At 37.4% G+C, this 19,045-nt stretch overlaps 1 protein-coding gene across 1 annotated transcript in view; it reads left to right on the forward strand.

The window, feature by feature from the left end:
• The window catches only part of TM9SF3 (transmembrane 9 superfamily member 3), a 41,973-nt gene that overhangs the window by 9,259 nt on the left and 13,669 nt on the right, over nt 1-19,045 (forward strand). The window contains exons 3-8 of the mRNA XM_009322406.1: nt 3,828-3,988; nt 6,802-6,879; nt 7,837-7,968; nt 8,499-8,665; nt 11,389-11,483; nt 13,407-13,537. Of these exons, the coding sequence (XP_009320681.1) occupies nt 3,828-3,988; nt 6,802-6,879; nt 7,837-7,968; nt 8,499-8,665; nt 11,389-11,483; nt 13,407-13,537 (764 nt within the window). The remainder of the gene's footprint in view (nt 1-3,827; nt 3,989-6,801; nt 6,880-7,836; nt 7,969-8,498; nt 8,666-11,388; nt 11,484-13,406; nt 13,538-19,045) is intronic.

Below are 19,045 nucleotides of genomic sequence, written 5' to 3' on the forward strand. Positions count from 1 at the left end.
GATTGCATTTTGCACTGATAGCAATCAGCCAAACTCCCCAAGCCCTAATCTCTCTGTTGTAGATGTAAACTGAAGGGAAAGGAAAAGCATCACAAAATACTTTGTTAAGGTAAGGTCTTTGTTGCCTGTGTTCTGAGAAAGAGGTAAAAAAACCCGCAAAACAAACAAAACCCTACAACACCTACAAAAATACATTTCAAGCCACATGACAGAAGTTCTTTGATAGATAGTATGCTGAATACCCATCATGCATTCATTCTGACAGAGGCTGGTTTTTTAGCTTTTTCTTATAATTTTAATTGTTTTTAGAAAGTAGCTAGCTGTTGAAACGTGAGCCCCAGCCAGAAACGCTAGTGTTTTCTTTATTTATTATTTATCTGTTACTCAGGAAGGCTCTTGCTATTTTTAATGTATCTGTTTTTAAGAGATGACATTATAATGCCTGACAGGAGAAATACTCACATATTGTATTCGCTCTTTTCAGCTGATTTGCTTAGTGTGCGTAACAGCTTTGTGGCAGGGCTTGGAGTAGACCCTAATTAATCTGTGTGGCCTCTACTATTCTTCTTGCACAATTGCTGGTAGGCTTTTTAAAACCATCCATGAGTGACAGTTGTTGCTACAATATTTTTAATGCTTTTGGCCTTTCAGCAAAAGATCAATGAATGATTTTCCCAGACTAGTGGCAGCTACGTAGGCTTTAGACTGCCCAAGGATGATGGATGCTAAGCTGACTTCTTTGCAATCTTGTGTGGCTAGCGAGTCTTGGAGACTTTCTTTTTTAGGACTGATTTTTCTGATCATATTTAGGAATATTTTTTCCTCACCTCAAATACTGAAGGACAAATATACTTACTGTACCTTCTACACACTGACTAAATTTTATGCTCTCAGCTGAAAAAATCTATTTTACCGTGATTCCAGTGTTTTCAGTGTTCTTCAGTAGTATGCTTTGTATGCACAAGAAGTCATTCCTAATGCTGCAGCTAACAAACATGCAGAATCTAGGCATCATCTTTGTATGACATTAAGAAGCTGGGTTTTATAGTTGTTTGGAACCAGGACCTCAAGTTGTGATACTTAATAGATGACTGCAGCATCGCAAGTACTGGTAATATTATGCGAGGGTATAATCTGACATCAGGTGTGAAAGCAAACGGTGCTGAAGATTTTGGTCTATGTCTCCTGAGGGCTAGGTAAAACTAACAGGACTGCAGATTAGTCAGTCAATATTAGCCTGGCTTTTATTCCAAAAAATTAATTGGCTCTTGATGGGGGGCTGAGAAAGGAGTGGATGCACCTGAACTGATCAGAAGTGTTTATCTGCAAGTCTGAACAAGTCTCTCTGACTTTTGGGTTCCAAGTACAGTTTAGAAAACTGCGAATATAGCTTATCTGCATTAATTCTGGTTTTGATGGGTCTCTGTTCAACAGTAGGAATATTTCACGCTCTGAGTGCTGCCTAAAACTTAAAGCTCTGAGACTTGCTGCTCACTGAACAGTTTTTATTATAAACATTTCTGTTACGAATACGGCATGAGTGATACCATACACATGGCTCCTCCAGCTTGTTGGTGTCTTCGACTGTGTTGTATAGACTTGCCTGGTACCGCGTAATGTGGTGGTAGAGATACTAAGGAAAACTAGTATCTTTTGCTTGACTGAGTGCCATCGCATAGCTGTTAGTTTCGGTAACTGTAGTGAAAAACATTAGGACTGCTTAAAGTACGCGGGAGTAAGAACTTCTAGTAATTACGGTGGCATCTCTGAAATACTCTGAACACTGAGAAGTTTTTTTTGTTCTATTAAGGTAGTGTCCAGAACTGGTTACCCGCAGCTTGCATTAAAAATATCTTGTGCTGAAATGGCTTTTTTGTTATTATGTGGAGGCTATCATGTTGATCCACTTCATTTGGATTACCTTTCCTGAGAACCCTACTAGCCAGCATGTATTGTATGTACTGTATCACCCAATCCACTTTTTTTTTTGATTGTTGATCTGTGTCTTGTAGCTGGATTAAACCAAAATTTTGTTCCCTAAATGTAAATGGCTAGAGTCCTTTTTTTGTGCTACCAAAAGAAAGTAAGTATTCTCTGAAGAGTTTAAAAGAAAAGGATTTGGATGGTGTTAATGTTTGCTGAGAATTCAGGCAACTTCTGTTTAATTCTGTTCTTAAAGCAGACCACTCACTTCTCTGCGCTCATCCAAGTGGATTTGTGGCACTCCTCCTGTCTCCTGGCAAACTTTAGTTAAGTTCGTGTTTTATGTTCTTCATGGTTTTCCACCTTGGCAAGGCTTACTGATGTCAAAGTCATATGCACGACCATTAATATTTGAAATTCTCCTTAGGAAGTCCTCAAAATATCCAGTAAGGAGTACTCTATTTTCAGTAAAGACTAGGCATAAAATAGCTCTTCTTTACTGCTGATAACTAAAGGTAATGACTTCAAACTGCTGTTTGAGGGCTTTGGAAGGTTTACACTTTATTTTCTGACCTGAAAAAGGCAACCAGATCTTTCTAAGTGCATTCAGATAAAATGATTCCACTTTCTATTTTTTCCTGAATTGCTACCCCACAGTAGAGTGGCTAGGCTTGACTGTCTTTGTTTCAGGACATCTCCCTAAGTATATGGAGCACTGTGTTAGGTCACTCCTTCAGGTAGTGATTGACCAGAATGTCCTTTAAGTGATTTAGAGGTCTGTATTGTCATGGTTTTGGATACTACCATGGAAACAGATGGTATGCCAGGTGCTAGGCTGTATGGCATAGGCACAAACTGGCCTGTGTTTCATGTGGATGGCATATACAAGGCAATCCTGACAGATGAGCATGAGTGAAAAACATGACAGAAAAAGACCACCTTGAAAATTAAAAAGCACAGGTATTGCACAAGTGCCATTCCTTCATATATCTGTGCCTTCGTGATAACCTGTTCCATATCCTTCACCTACTTGTTCTCCCACTCCCCCCCCCCTTTGTCTGTCTTGAGTGCTGCTTTTATTGTGGCTTTCCATCTTGTATGTGATCTTTGGTGTTATGGTCTTGACATTAAAGATGACGCTTGTAGCCTGTGAACTTCTTGACTTCTCCCCCCAGCATAGTACATTTTCTGGAATTTTTCTGTAGCAGATAAGACATTTTCCAGTAATTTATTGAAAAGTAAGAACTTAATCATGGCTAATATTAAGTTCAGTTGAGTTCTGATGCTCCAGGAGCATCTGAGCAGCTTTCTGTGTTGGAGGTAATAAAAATCTTCAAGTAAATGATAACTTTCTGAATTTTTCAGTGAAAGTAACAGAGTAGTAAAAAACTATCATTCTTGGCAAACATTGGAAGCTCGTGTGCAAATGAGAGCAAAAAGTATGTGTTGGGGAGTCAACTAATGAGGAATACAGAATGAAAGCAAAATTTTTAAGAGGAAGAAAAATGAGTGAAGGGATAGATGGGAGATGGGAAAATACAGAGGGCTAAGTTCTGTTCATGGACATTAAATCTGTATTCAGCTAGTTGTTTATCTGGTAAGAATTCAAAATAAAACTAGAGAAACTGTTGTTGTGTCTTCTGTTTCTTCTGCAGTGTTTGTAGCTGCATGCTTTTTTCTTTTAATGCCATTACAAAATGCTTCTTGCAGATGCCTGTGGATTGAAGGTGTAATCCAGGTATTACAGTTGAAAAGAAGAGCATAAGGTCTGCTGTGTTCTCTTTAATGTACTGATGTTGCTTTTTTAGCTGGCAAAACTTTTGTAATGCATATTTTAAAAAAATAATTACAGAATATTTGAAAAGCGTACCTGTAATAGATGCTTATGCTTGTTTCCTATGCAGGTATTGTTGGAGAAGCAGATGAAAATGGAGAAGATTATTACCTTTGGACCTACAAAAAACTTGAAATCGGTTACAATGGAAATAGAATTGTAGATGTCAATCTGACCAGTGAAGGAAAGGTGAAATTGGTACCAAACACAAAAATCCAGATGTCGTATTCAGTAAGTAATTTGGTGATGCATCTGTAATAAGAAATTCTACATGGTGAAATACCTCAAAAATAGGTATTTGTATACCTACAACTATGTATTGATACGTCAGGCTATATTAGAGGAAGATGCATATTCATTCCTTCAAATATTTTTTTCCATTACTGAAAAACCTTATTAAGAATAAATGTAAAATGATGATTTTTGAAACATTTCAAACAAACTGGAGCTTCTATAATCTGCAGAGAAGTGTTTTGGTGGGAAAAGATGTCGTCCCAAAAGGTATAGAGACTAGAAATATACAGGACCCCCCAGCAGGTTCACATTTTCTTGATGTTTGGAGCTCTGACATTTGCATCATAGCTTTGAACTGGATTCTGAGCTGGTACCAAAACCCACTGTAAGCCTTCATCCTTTGCAAGCAGTTAGTATCAAAGCTTGTTTTGTTTTTGCAATTCCAGTAGAAATTTGTCTTATTTATATAACCTTATTAGTAAGGTTTTCTCTGAAGCCCTCTGCTATTATATTGAATTGCAGTGATAAAAGGTAATGAATAAACAATGTTTGCTGATCTGAGATAATGAATTAAATTTTTCATTTTTCCTCCTTATTTATTTGATGTTACTTAAATCTGTAATGGTTCACTTCTCATGTTCACCACATTTGTATACTGAAACTCATTCTTAATGCATTGCTTTTCTACAATGTGTTAGCAGTAGGTGTCAGCATAAGATTTTATTTCAGAGGATATTCTTGCCACTATTACATTTGTCTTGTGCTGAATAAGTTGTATAGTTTGAAGTGAAGATAATTGGGTTTTGTATGTGCTTTCTGGAGTTACGTTTACACTAATCTCCCTATTTCTACTGCAAAATTGATAGTAGAAATTTTGAATTTTTCTATTTCAAATTCCACCAGCATTATGAAGTTCATTTGCTCTGTGAATTTTGAGGTGGACAGCACTGAGTACCTGCCAGTAATGAAAATAACATTAAATGTTCCCCTAAAATACTTCTAGTGTACAGAGCTCAAGATTTACCTATCCAATTCTGGTGGCACCACTGGGCAATTGCTGGGCTGGCATGTGTGGTGTTTAATTCACAGATTGTCTCTGGTGGATTTGTTCTAAGTAGTGCTTCTTAGTGGCAGATGCTCTAACGAGAAATGTATCTGCTTAAAAGAATGTTGAAAGCTATTAATGTTTAGAGCTACTGATCTTGAACAAGGTTGTAATTTGAACTGAAGAACATCGATACCATACCTCAAAGTGAGTAATACCTGAGTCTTGGGGTTTTTAATCTGTCTCAGGACTGTGGCGAGTGATAGGGATATTCAATCTACATTTATATGCTTTCTTCTATACTGAATAAGTGCATACTTAAAAAGATATGCTCAAGGGGGCTCCATTTGTTTCAAGATCACTAAAAATCTTGATATTTCCTAATCTTGGCGTGCTTTTGAAAAAAATTTAGTGTAGATTTGTGTTCAGTTTCTGAAACTGTTTTAGTTTTAATTTTTAAATAGCAATCTTGCAAAAATTCTGAAAAATACTTTGCGCTACCGTATTAGCACCATATTGTTCATTAGTACAATTGAATCTTCTAAATCCAAAGCAGTCCTCTGTGCAGCTAGTGGAGTAACTGATAGCAGTAATATGCTGCTACCCTGTGATAGTATGGCCATAAATACATACTTTTCCAGCTGGTTTCAGCGTTATTTATTGGCAGTTGAAGTGTCTAGATTGTAGAATCCTGTGGTCTTGCAGATTTTAGGCTGCAGCTTTTAGCTTTTAAAATTTTACTGTCTGTCTTTTTAAGGTCCAGCTTGATCCCTTTTATCCAGTTCCCTTCCATCCAGCTTGTATCTCAGTTTATGCCCTTTTCTTTCCTATTGGCATCTGTTTTAAATCTGCTCTTACATCTTATTTCCCTCACTTCTGCTAGACTGCATCTTTTTTCTTGGGCACTGTACTCGGAGAATTTAGGTACAGATGATTTCACTGAATACCAGTCTCAGCGCATGGCAGCAAAACAGATCTCGGCTGCTGTTGGGGGAGCAGAAGTAGAGGGTGTTGTCATTGCTCAATGAACACTGGTGATGTTCTCCGCAAGCCTCTCTTCATACAACGCAGCACATGGAAATGTTGAGAAAAGGGAGCATGGTGTCAGAAAAAAAAATCTTTGGAAAAATTCCACTGCTTTCTAGCACGTCATTCTTGAACATATTTAAACATACTTTCTTTCTCTATCCTTTGTTCTGAAATCTTGGGCAAATTTGGGAGGATTTTTCAAAGGTATTGTCTTGTTGTTTTACGAGTATCTACTGTGGGGAAAAAAACCATGATCTTTGAACTATTCATTTGACAAAACTGAAAAATAGGATCATTTGATGGATTTTGGTTTTGGCACCTTCATATCATAAGGATACCTTATGGTATCTTTTGGTATCTTTATGAGCTCCTTCTAGAATCGTGAAAAGGGGTTGTTGTATTTGACAACTAGAAGTTTTTGCACCTTTGGTTAGTCTTGCAGAGACACTGAGAGCTGAGACAGTGCAAGACTGATTCTTCCTTGTTCGTAAACATAAGCATAGACAAGATTAGATCCATGAGGCAAAGCGGCTGACGTTTATTCTATGTCTGACCTGTACATGTCAGTCTTTAAGAACATCAGTCCATTGTTTTTGCCAAAACCTAGATTAATATTGAAGAAAACATCTGGATCCACAATGTGGATAACTTTTAAAATGTGTTTTGGGTTTCTGCATGTGAGTATAGCTGAACATATTATAATGAGCTTTTCAAGTGTAAATTTTTCTCTCTTTAGGTGAAATGGAAGAAATCAGATGTGAAGTTTGAAGACCGATTTGACAAGTATCTTGACCCATCTTTCTTTCAGCACAGAGTATGTGTTGTTCTAAAACAACCTTACAAAATATCCCTTCGAAATGGTTGCTTTAGTTCAGAAGATGTCATGGAATTTTTGGATGACATCTTTGAATTTTTGGATGTCCCAGGTGTTCTGGGACAATGAAACAGGGAGGTCTAGGACTAGGTTTTAAGCGATAGTTCTGTTGCTCATATAGGATGGCTCCAGCTTTTTTAGAGTGCTTCCATAAATGTGCAGGCAAGCTTCAAGCCTGCAGCAAATACAGCGCAGTTCAAGAAAATATATTCATGTGATCGGAAGCAATGAAGTTTCAGGGACACAACTATACGATTTGTAAGCTGAATAACTGCAATTGGACATACGTACACTTTTTACTGAAGTAAATGCAAAGCAAAAAGCATTAGCCTAAACCAGTTGATGTCAGTTGTGATGGTTTAAACCTGTGGTTGTAATCCCCCTAAGGGCAGTATACTGAGCTATACTACTTTCTGAAATTAGAGGGTTTGGATTCTGTTTGGAGCTCGGTGAAAAGTGGAAGATGTGTTTGTCAGAGGCAAAATACTGCTGCTGCACATTTTGGTCCTGTGCAAAGCAATGGTTCCTTTGGCTTTTGACTGTGGGTGTCTCTCTTACTACTCAAACCCCTTCTCTAGGAAGGCAGCAGTACATCGTGTTGCCTTGCCTTTACCAAGGGAGTGTACGCAGCCAGTTGTTCGAACTTTGCTGGTGCTTAACTAAGCTGTGATAACGTCGTCATGAGCAAGTTTGGCTGTTGGAAAGCTTTATGTATGGTGTTTCACAGGCCAGTTTTAGTGGGACTTTCTACAAATGTAGTGTTACTTACAATATGGGTTTATTGTTGCTTAGCTAGTGCTGACAAGCTGTCCTGCTAGGCAACGATTTATCCTTATTAGAACAAATTTGAAACACATTTACAGTTCTAAACCTTAGGGATGTGTTTTCTTTTTGTAGATTCACTGGTTTTCAATTTTCAATTCTTTTATGATGGTGATCTTTCTGGTTGGCCTAGTGTCTATGATATTAATGAGAACTTTGCGAAAAGATTATGCAAGATATAGCAAGGAGGAAGAAATGGATGATATGGTAAGATCTGCATTCACACTTTTTTAAATCTTTTTTTAGGGCTTATCATTTTCTCTTCGTACATTCATTGTGTTGGCAGCTCTGAATGGCTTTCTTCAGTTGGACAGAAAACTGCCTTATGTGTGTCTTGAAAGTGTTACTGGTTTTCTTTATAACATGCTCCTAGGTTGCAACACAGAATTCTGTCTGTAGTCACTGTGTTACTGTTCATATCCACACTTCGGTTAAACGAGGTCCATTCTGAGGGTGTAATAGGAGCCTGTGTATACTCCTAAGCACTTCAGAGGATTTTAGGGACAGGGAGGGAATCTGATAGGTTTTACTGCATCATACATTCAGGTAGTAATTTTTGTTGCCTTTGTAAGCATCTGGAAAGTAAACTTTTCTCCTAGTTTTGATGCATTCAGGAGAGAAGACATACTTGCACTTGAAGTTGCTTTAATAAATCAAACTTTTAATATATGCCTAGCTTGTGTGTTTGTCATTACTTGTCATGACTAGACTTAAAATTTTTTTGTTGTTGTTCCTAGGACAGAGATCTAGGTGATGAGTACGGATGGAAGCAGGTCCATGGAGATGTTTTTAGACCATCCAGTCATCCTCTAATATTTTCATCGCTTATTGGTTCTGGTTGTCAAATTTTTGCTGTGTCTCTTATAGTCATTGTTGTTGCAATGATAGAAGATTTATACACGGAGTAAGTATACTTGTGCCATGCCTACCACATATAATGCTTAAATGAACAAAATAATTACAAAAATCAATGTTCTAACTGGCCTGGAAAAAAGTGTTTGAGAATCTTTAGTCTTTATCTTTAGATCAGATGTAGTGTTCAGAACGGCTCTTTTAAGTTGTAGTGAAACTTTGTCCTACTCTTATCATGTGAGTTGGTTTCCTTTACTCTTTTAATGCTTGCTTTTTACACCATTTATTATGAAACTAGTTTGTTTTTCTGCAGCATCACAGGTAGATTATATGGGAAATAAATGTTAAAAGGTACATATTTCACTCCTCGTTTCATCTGGAGTGACAAGATATTACTATATTTCTTACCCTATTTTCCCTGCCGTGTCCTGTAAAGACTGAAGTAGGAGTGTGCTGTGTTGTGAATAGTCCTGTTTACTGCTGACAGTGCATTAAGCCAATGTTATTCACAAGTCTTCTCAGGAATGGAGATTTAATTTCTTAAGTTCTTTCGAACAGATACTGCTCAGCTTGTGTTGCATGTAAAATCTCCAGCAATAGGTGGGCTGTGGTCCTGACTGGAGAGAATTCATTTAAAACAAACAAATAGTACTCCAGTTTAAATTTAACGCACCACTTGCAGTTCACCTAGTTCTCTTCCTTTACCTTTTACACGTTTGAGGTTTTTGGTGTCCTGGATGGACTTCATCTGTTTCTGTAGTGATTGTATTTTGGATACTGGGGGGGAATTTTTTTTTTTTAACAAGTGCTTTGTTTTAAGCAATGACTAAAATTTCAAATCTCTGTTCTGTTTTCCCTTGAATATCACCTGTAACTATTGATTTTAACAAGTTGTAATACTTCTAATGTGCCACTAGGGAGAACTCTTGTTTTTGAATTTAGCTGCCTTTTAATGGTGTGTTTAAAAAGCCGCTCCGTACCAGTATCTTGGCATATTTTCATTTTTCACAAGGCGTTTTTCCCCCCTTGTGCCACATGGTTACATTTCTGGATAGACTTACATACACATTTTTAATTGTACAGCATGTCAGCCCTTTAAGGGAGGGAATGAAACCATTTCAGAATGTTTGTGCACCGTAGGGACACTGGAAGTTAGTAATGGCAATTGTAAAATGTGTCAGAACAGTAATTTTAAAAATATATATGCATTTAGTCTTTTATTGCAATACGCCTTTATATCACTTTCAAAGTGAATTTAATTCTGGGTGTGTAACGGAACAATTGACCAACTCTGGTGCAGACAATTCTTAAGGAGAATAGTGATGTGGGTGAAAAAGGCTGTAAACCAGAATTACGAGAATGATTGCCTGTCAGTGTTCTTCAGGTCTGTTAAAACTCTTAGGGATCATGGAGCGGATGCCAACTAAAAGTATCTCAGTGAAATTTGGTCATGTCAGCTATTAATTTATTAATACTGGTTTTGTGTTTTGAGAAGCTTTTCCATTAGAATATTTGAAACATAAGTGAGTAAGCTCAAGAATAGGAATTTTGAGGTAATTTTAGATCAACATCTGCTGGTCATTTTATGGGTAGCCTGGATTTACATGTGTCACTTCAGACTGTGCATGGTCTTCTGGGGTTTTGCACGTGTTTCTAAATTGGCTTAAGTTAGGAGAAGTGTTAAAATTGGTTTCTGTCTAACCAGTAGCTTTCTAAAATGGAACTATTGCTTTTTTTTTTTTAAGAAGCAAATGTTAGCATAATGCTCCTTTAGTGTGTGTGACCAGCAGGTATATTTGCTTAGTTCAATCCGTGCAGTCAGGGAAGCCGGTTGTACTAAAGATTACATCTTTGAGTAGGGCAGGCATCCGGTAATGGTTCATCAAAAGCCAAAATGCCAATAGGAATTTGTTCTGGAATCTCTCAGAACAACTAATTTGAAGAAAGTACAGCAAGCTGGCTGAAAACCTTCTACTGCTTTTTGCTATCAAAGAGTAGCTGAGGGACATGGGGAAACAGCTTTATTCATTAATAACATTTATATCTTGCTATTCTTAGACACAATTTTAAAAAATGTATTTGGAGATGGCTTTTGTGATTTAAAATTATTAGCTTTGCATGTAAAATTTCAGAAAAATTATGCCAAAATGAGTACTCCAACATTTAATGAGGTGATAATTTAAAAATGACTAAACTTTTTTGATTGGACTACTCCGTGCTGATTTGTGGCTTCATTATAGTATTTATAGTTTCTAAATCAGGTCTTCTAATTTTCTGTAAGATGATCACTTTCGATCTTAAAAGTTAATTTCTGAGGGATGGCAGAAACATCATTCACAATCTTAGTATATTTTTGTTAATACTGGCCTTTATATCAAGCAAAGAGTACCTTTTATCTGCAATAGTGGAACCTTACACTTAATGTATGTCATGTAAATAGTTCAGTTCTTTATACACAAGGTGCACACATCCAAATGTCAGAGTATTTTGATCAGAGGTGAGATTTTGTACTCCAGTGAAAATAAGTGCATGTTAGAAAAGAATGTAGTATGTTGGAACTCTTTTTCCCAGATCGAATGAGACTTGGCCAGAAGCGTTGGATACAAACAGTTCTCATTCTTATGCAGATTTTACAATTTAAGCACTTCTAAATTTTTACGTTACTTGAAAGTATTAAATAACTGCTTCTGCTAAATGTACATATTTTACTGTAATCTTTGCTCTAATGCTGTTTGTTTTTTCTATTTCATTTACCAAAAAAATCACTTCTTGTAGGAGAGGATCAATGCTTAGTACAGCTATATTCGTTTATGCTGCAACATCGCCAGTGAATGGATATTTTGGAGGAAGCCTTTATGCTAGACAAGGAGGTAAATTGTTTTCATGTTTCAGCATTTTCACTACATTGTTAAATGGACAAGTTATTATTTTCTGATTTGCACTAATATAGAAGTGTCCTCGTGGAGCTGGGTCATTCAGATGGAATCCATTAAATTCTTAACAAACAGAAAATATTTTGAATGTATTTAACTTTCATATTATTTCCTATTCAGTATTGGCTGCATTTTCTAACTAAAGATAGCTGAAGTCTGGTTAATTTAAAAGTAGTAAGAGCTAAAGAACTGTTAACAGTAGTATCTTATGAATTGCTTGTTGTATTCTTGCATATAATTGTTTGGCTCATGACATCCAGAGAGTATAATAGTCTCTCCCTCTTCTGTGACATGCTGTTAAACAGCTCATGTCATCTTTTCCAAATGACTCCTATATAGCCTTCCTCTATAGGTACCAGGAGGGCTGCGTTTACTAACGCAGAAAGCATGAGTATACAGTACTTACTAGACCATTAATTGCGGATGGGGAAAACTGTTTATAGCATCCTTTAAAGAAGGTTATTCTAGTTTTCAGTATCTGCTCTGTTTTATACTTAGCAAATTCAAAATGAGTATCAGTAGAGAGCAGAAGCCCAATAAAACTGACATAACAGATTTGGACAGGCTGTCTTCAAGTGCCTCCCCACTATGCCTCTGAGTTATGATCAGTTACATCCTTGCAGTCCACTAGCTTTATCCATTCCCTATGCTGCAATAACAGAGTAATCAATATCTATTATCTTCTGTAGTGCTTTAGGAAAAATAATTCTGGTGAGTTTGCAAAAGAAAATTTGTATCTTTTTAGCAGGACACACTTGTTAGTATTCAGTCTCAGCTGCGCTCTAATCTACTCTGAGTTTGGAGGTTAGATGTTTCTTTCATGTGGCTTGTGTATAAACCTAGTGATTTGTAGAAAAACAGGTCTAGGTAAGTTAGGGTTGCTGTTCTAAAATGTACCATGCTGTATAGTTGAGCCAGATTTGCATTTTTTTCTACAGATCAAACGCATCAAACCGTGAAATACTGATTATGTTGGCCCATGGTGAAAATACATATGATGGTCCTGAAAAGCATATGCTAGTTTTCTGACAGTTTTTTATTTAATGCATATTAGATGCATCTATGGTGTATTAAATTTAAATATAGACAGTACTTAAGAGCATAGAAAATAAAGGGAATACAGTGAAAATTCTTAAGGTACGGCCCAAGAGGGTTTTTCTGAGCTCCTCAGGGAGCTCTAAACTTAGTAATAACTGCTAGCAAGTGTTGCTGTTCCCTTTATGCCTGGGGATAGAAATCGTTTTCCTTCTACCTCTTCTGCTGTTGAAGATGTCTGAGTTCAATTTTGCTGTATATTAAGTGCTGTGGCATTTTGCTTTATACCAGGGATAGCCAGTTCCTTAATGCCTCCTGAATGTATGGAGTCAGCTTAGTCGGGTCAAGACAACCCAGAGCAGGTGCTACCTGAAAGCAACCGTAGTGCTGAGTTGTCCCGGCAGCAGCGCTGAGCTCTCAAGTGCTCTCGGGGTGTGAGCAGGCTCTGCACAGGGCCAGCTCTGCTATCTCTGTCTCTGCTAATCTGCAGCTTACATACACACTTACGTTTCATACCCCGGTTTCTTTGGCCAGCTTAGTCAGCATATGCTGTTCTTCAGACGAAATATTCTCACGCTGTATCCCTTTTCCTGTCTTTACACCTGGCCTAATGAACGGATTAACGTGCTGCATCTTGTGAGTTGCCAGGAGTCAAATGAAACTGTTAGTTGACTCTTGGCTCTTGTATCAATGTAATATGTTGTTCCTTAATTCTTTTACCTTTTGGGGGGAGAAGTCGTCAAATACATAAATTCTGGAGAGCTTGCTGATAACTTCTTAAACAAAATACACTGTATCTCACCACTGGAATGTCCCTTCTTACAGGAAGGCGATGGATAAAGCAGATGTTCATTGGAGCCTTCCTTATTCCAGCAATGGTGTGTGGAACTGCCTTCTTCATTAACTTCATTGCCATCTATTACCATGCTTCAAGAGCTATACCCTTTGGAACCATGGTGAGTCATTTTACTGGAGAATTTAAACACCACTGTAGGCACAGGAAAACTACCTTTTAGTCTAAATACAGTTGTGAGTTATAGCTTTAGCTTCCTAGTTAGAAATTTATTCTGGGAGGGTTTTAAGGTGCTTCAAGTATAACTCATTTTAATCACAATAGCAACAGCTGCTGGATGCCGACAATGGTCTTCTCTCTGCTTAAAATGGCACTTCTACTTTGTATTCAAGCTTAGTGTTATAACAACATGGGAAGTTAGCAACTTGAATTTTCTTCTGGATGGCCAATGCAAACTGGTTATAAGCTAAAATGCAATACAGAAGGATTCCAAGTGAAAGCTATTTCCAAATCATTGCAGTCAAGCAGAAAAAATAAAAGATCAGCCAACAAGATGAGATGAGACATCCTGAGGAGATCTGGCTTTACGAAAACGAATCACTGTTTTCACTTTGTGAAGTGGTATTTAATATCCAGTTATGGTCTTGTGTCTGTGTATTAACCATGTCACTTGAAAAACAATGCTGGTTGGATTACTTTCTCATCTAATCATGATGACTTTTCTTGTTTCTTGTGGCTTTTGTCAGGATTTTGTTTGTTGTCATGGCCCTTTCAAGAAACCTCAAATAACCTTGTGAATACAATGTAGGAAACAATCACTTGGCACTTTGGCAGAATTTCTGTTTGAGTTTGCAAGGGGTATTACTTGAGAGCAGAATTTTTTGAAATATGCTCCATAAAATAACTTTTTCTAATTTTATGCAGTAGCACTGTTAACTTAAAATATATCTTAATATGGGAAGGCTTGTTTTCTTTTCAATATCTGTAGCAAATCTTGGGATTTAACCTTTTTTTATAGCTCCCTTATTTGCATATCAGTTTTTGTGATGTGCTAAATTGTTCAGTCTATTCAGAGATGTTTGAGTAGTCTTGGATTTCTTCTTAGTTTAAATCTACTACAAAATGAAGCTTAGTATCACAAGTTCTGTCTTAGAAATTGTATTATTTGGGATATAATCAAATTCAGTATGTGACTGAAAATACTTCTTAAGAACACATTGTTAATAAATGAATGTGATAGGAATCATAAATGGTAATAAAGAGACAGTTCTCAGTTTCAGGCAAAGGCTTTTGATAATTTTCTACTGATGGAGGAGTCGTTACTTTACATGTACATTGCTGGTTCTAGTCACTTCCTTAGTATTTTCAATGCATGCCTAAATACCAACTTTTTACATTGAATTCATTATTATAAAACCACTAAATATAATATCAAGCTAAACATGTTTATAAACAGTTCACTTATTTTTTCTGGTTTTCTTCTTCAAGAAATTAGACTAAAAATCTGTCTTTGGATATGTTTCTATTAGTCGGTCAGTGTCCCAAAGGAACGTTGTATTGGTTTTTCTTTCCTAAGCTAGCAGCCATATAGAGTACTGTCAGAAAAGTTTTACAACATTGATCTTTGATATGTGGAAAGAGGCTCTGTTTTACTGCTGAGCAAGCATTTATGATATCACATTTCTCACTTGTATTCCCATTTGGAGGTCAGGAATGCTGAGGGAAGGGAATTCCACCTGTGCTGAAGTTTGTCTTGTAAATCTGTTCAACTGATATGTACTTTAAGATCATGGAAACATGTACATGCAAAAGCAAATGGGAATATAAATCTTCAGGGGTCACTTAATCAGGATGTTAGGACTCTTTATACACAGTGATTTTAATGATCTCAAGGTTTTATGAATGTGTTTGAATCATTATGACTGCGGCAATAAAACTTCAGTGGATTTAGCAGACTTCTAGTAGGAGCAGGTTATGAATCGGAAATTTCATCAGAATAAGCAACGCTCTAATGACTTCAAATCAACTAATGAAGTTGGTTTGTAGAAGGAAATGAAAATTGTTTGAAATTACCATGTTATGCTTCAGGTTGAAGTCCCCAGGAAGCCCTCTGGCTTTATTGATAAGATACCTTTGTGTCTTTCCACCTTTGTTTTCAATGTAGGGAAGCTTCCAGAATTCTCTAGTGCAAACTTGCTGCTGCTGCTTTCTTGGAGAAATAAAACCTCTGCCATCTAAACATACTAGAACACAGAAATTACTTCCTTTACCTTGGCATGTCTTGAAACCACCCTCCTTGATTTAAATTGCTGGCAAGAATTACGACCTCTTCTTGACTACTGTAAATCTGGAAAAAGCAGAAACCAAGTTGCTGAAAAAAAGTCTCTGAGCTAAAAAGTTGCTAAGAGACTATGCTTAAATATGATGTCCTGTGCTTTGCCTGTTTTGCATTGCCACTTCCCAGGGAACCGCTACGTAGTCTCCTCTCTGTGACTTAATTCCTCCGTCCAGACAGATTTTTCTATGGAATGTAGGCAAGGGCAGCTGACAGTGTCAAAGCCAAGACATCCAAGCTAACGCTGCTCTTCCACATTTTGTCTGGAAATGCTCAGATTGATTGGGCTCTTCAGGACTTTCATACACCTCGCTGTCATTGCAGTCTGTTTTGAACTTCAAAGCTTCATTCACCTTGTGTAGCTCATTCCGATGTCTGGGATCTCAAAGATGTGACAGGGACTGGCTTGTTTCTGAAATCATTCTTCAGTCTTGGGACTCTGCCTTTAGCTCTTTTGGATATACATGCAAGCCATCTACCTGTACTGTGACAAACCTTCTGTAGTGAAATACGCCATGAGCCTGAACAAAGGCTTAATCTCTTCCCTGGAATATCTTTCAGCTGCCCTTCCCTTCAAAACGCAATAAAGACTGTGACAGATTTTATTCAAACATGGGAGCTTTTTAAAACTTAATGGTTTAAAGCTTTCAAGTCCCTAAACATATGAAGGAAATAGAGAAGTCTGGGGTTTTTCTCTCATCCCTTCACCTTTATAGAAATGCAGTGGGTACTGTTCAATTCTGTTCTTTTGGAGCCCAAATTTGATTTTTTGGGGCATTTTGCTTATTATATCCTGTTACTAGTGAACATAGAGTTCTTCTGAAGGTGTTATACACCTTGACTTACCTTCTGTTGATTTCTGTCAGTCGTCTTGGTGTATTTATCAATCATCTTTCTATTTTGTTGTGTTTGAATTATACGCAAAAAATGGAGTGTAGAGCAATTAAAAAGAATTTTAAATAATGGCAAGTGAAGTGACCTCTCCACATACGTTTATGAGTGTGGTGGTAGTTCTATGCAGAAATACTTACTAAGTAATGCAGGATTTCTGCAGAGTACAGCATGATTGAATTTGAAGGGACCATCCTGATTCTGGCATTTCATAAGTTGTGACTGCTTACGTTGTTCTGTGTGTGAGACATAATTTAAAGATTTCCGTTAAGGCTACTATGACTAATGTAATATTCTGATTGCAGAATCCATGCAGCTTCTATTAAACTGTTCAAGATGTACCATTTTTGTTTTATTTGAGCAGTAGGTTCCTGTGTGGCTAACGTTTCCAGTATGCATATCATTAAAAAATGATTTCATTAAATAAGGTTACGCACACTGAATTTCTCTTGGGATCAAGATCCTAGTGTTTGCATCTTTTATACCTTGTTTAAACTAGAAAAAAGTGTTTCCTCCAACAGGTAGCTTAATCCAGGCTGCAGTCATTCCTGACAGCTTTAAGTTGATATGAGTATTGGCTGCCGCTGAAAAAGGAGGACCTGGTAGCACCAAAGATTTTCATGCCTTGAGCCAGATAAGGAAATACACCTGGCTAAAAATAGGAAAAAATCTAGTTATATACATTCAGCAGGGTGCTTCCTCAAATTGCTTGAAAGTGACTGTGGAACCCTTGGTTGAAAACTTCGTTTTTGCTGAAAATAGACACAGCTTAATGCTTCTGCCTAAATTTTCAACAGTTCAATTTATTACCCAAAGCAGCACCCTAGATTAACAACTTAGTGTTATTAATTTTATTACAACTTTATTTTGAAGCCTTCTATTCTTTTCTTGTTCTGTGTAATGTTTGGACAGATGATGTGCAGAAAACTGTTTCACTGTACAGATTCGGTAACCTCTATATGGGAGGAGAGTCTCATGACTGAGAGTGCAGTTTTGGTAGCTGACAGGAAAGATCAAGCTGCTGCTTTGACAGTTAATTTTTATTGCTTTTCTCCCTTGTGCATTAAGCAGTCAAGGCACCACAGCCTGCCAGTAGCTGTTTAATATTAGATATGCTCATAAAAATTTTAATTATCACCTTTGAATGAAGTTTAATCTACAGTTGTCAGAAAATATGAAACACATGGCACTGGAACATAAATTATATCCCTCTTGACAATGTTTCCTTTCAAATAAGGAAAACTGAATCCTGCATGTTCAGTCAAGGACAGTAAAATATTCTTTCCCCATTGAAACAAAACCAAAAGGGGTTAGAAAGAATGCAGGCTTAGTGAGGTTGACTATCTCTTCTATGGCAACTAAAACCTGCGAACTAAATCAGATGCTCATGAATAAGTAAGATATTTTGTACAACAAAAATGCAACAGTCAAAATGAAATAGGTATGTTTTAATGTACAGGCTTGGTAGAAAAACTCATGTGATTTGTCTTCAGTAATACAGGTTATGGAGAGTGTGTGCTTGTTTGCTTGATGGAAAACTGGATTTGTAGATGTAGTAGATTTGCCTGTTTGCATAATTTGTGTTTTCTGAAGTGGTATTTAAAACTGTTCTCTGAATTTCTCTTGGCTGATGTTACAGTAATACTTCTCTTAAAAGGCTTGCTAAGACCTAACATTCTTATCTCTGCCTGTCATGCAACAGCTATTATTGGGGTTTTGGTTTTTCTAGTATGTTACCAGTGACCTCTGTAGGGAGGCGCTTCTGCGGGAGGGCAGAGCACGTATGTGTGTTGATCCTGCCTTTGTTTCCTGTTACTGTTTGTGATGGTGAGATGGAGGCCAGTAAGTGCCTGAGCTGCTTTCGCCATTGTAATCTCATTCTCTGAAATCTTTGAGACAGAAATCTCATAACTTCATCTCTTTTTCAGTTAAGAAACTTCTGTACCCTAGTGCCCTGTGTTTGCTTCAGTTTGGGTTTAAACTCTCTAGGTTTAGACATTGCCCAGCCTGCTTCATCACTGCCCTTGTCATCTCTGGCAACAGACACTACCTGTTTGGTTTGGGAGGGAGGCAGTGTCTTCACCTCAGATCTGAAATTAAGAGGCACATGCCTGAAAAGGGAGAAGCTAGAAAAGCCAGTTATCTCCAGTCATCTCTCACATCCAGAGAAGACTATTACTGCCAAGAATGAAGAAAGTAATTTTCCGCATCAGTCTGAGCAGGTAGACTACCTTGGAGTCAGACGGTGAGTTGAAAGCAAGAAAGAAGATGCTACTGAGGTCAGCAGCATCAGTGTGTGCTGATTCTAACCAGCACCGGTTGTGCTGGTCAACCTACTAAGACTAGCAGGTTGCTGTCACTAGGGTGGGGCTATCTCAGAAGGCACAACATTCATGCCTTTATCAGCTTGGACAGCTTATCAGAGGCAGGTGGAAGTGGGAAGCA

Source organism: Pygoscelis adeliae, unplaced genomic scaffold, assembly GCF_000699105.1.
Source record: "Pygoscelis adeliae isolate BGI_AS28 unplaced genomic scaffold, ASM69910v1 Scaffold244, whole genome shotgun sequence".
Lineage (NCBI taxonomy): Eukaryota > Metazoa > Chordata > Aves > Sphenisciformes > Spheniscidae > Pygoscelis > Pygoscelis adeliae.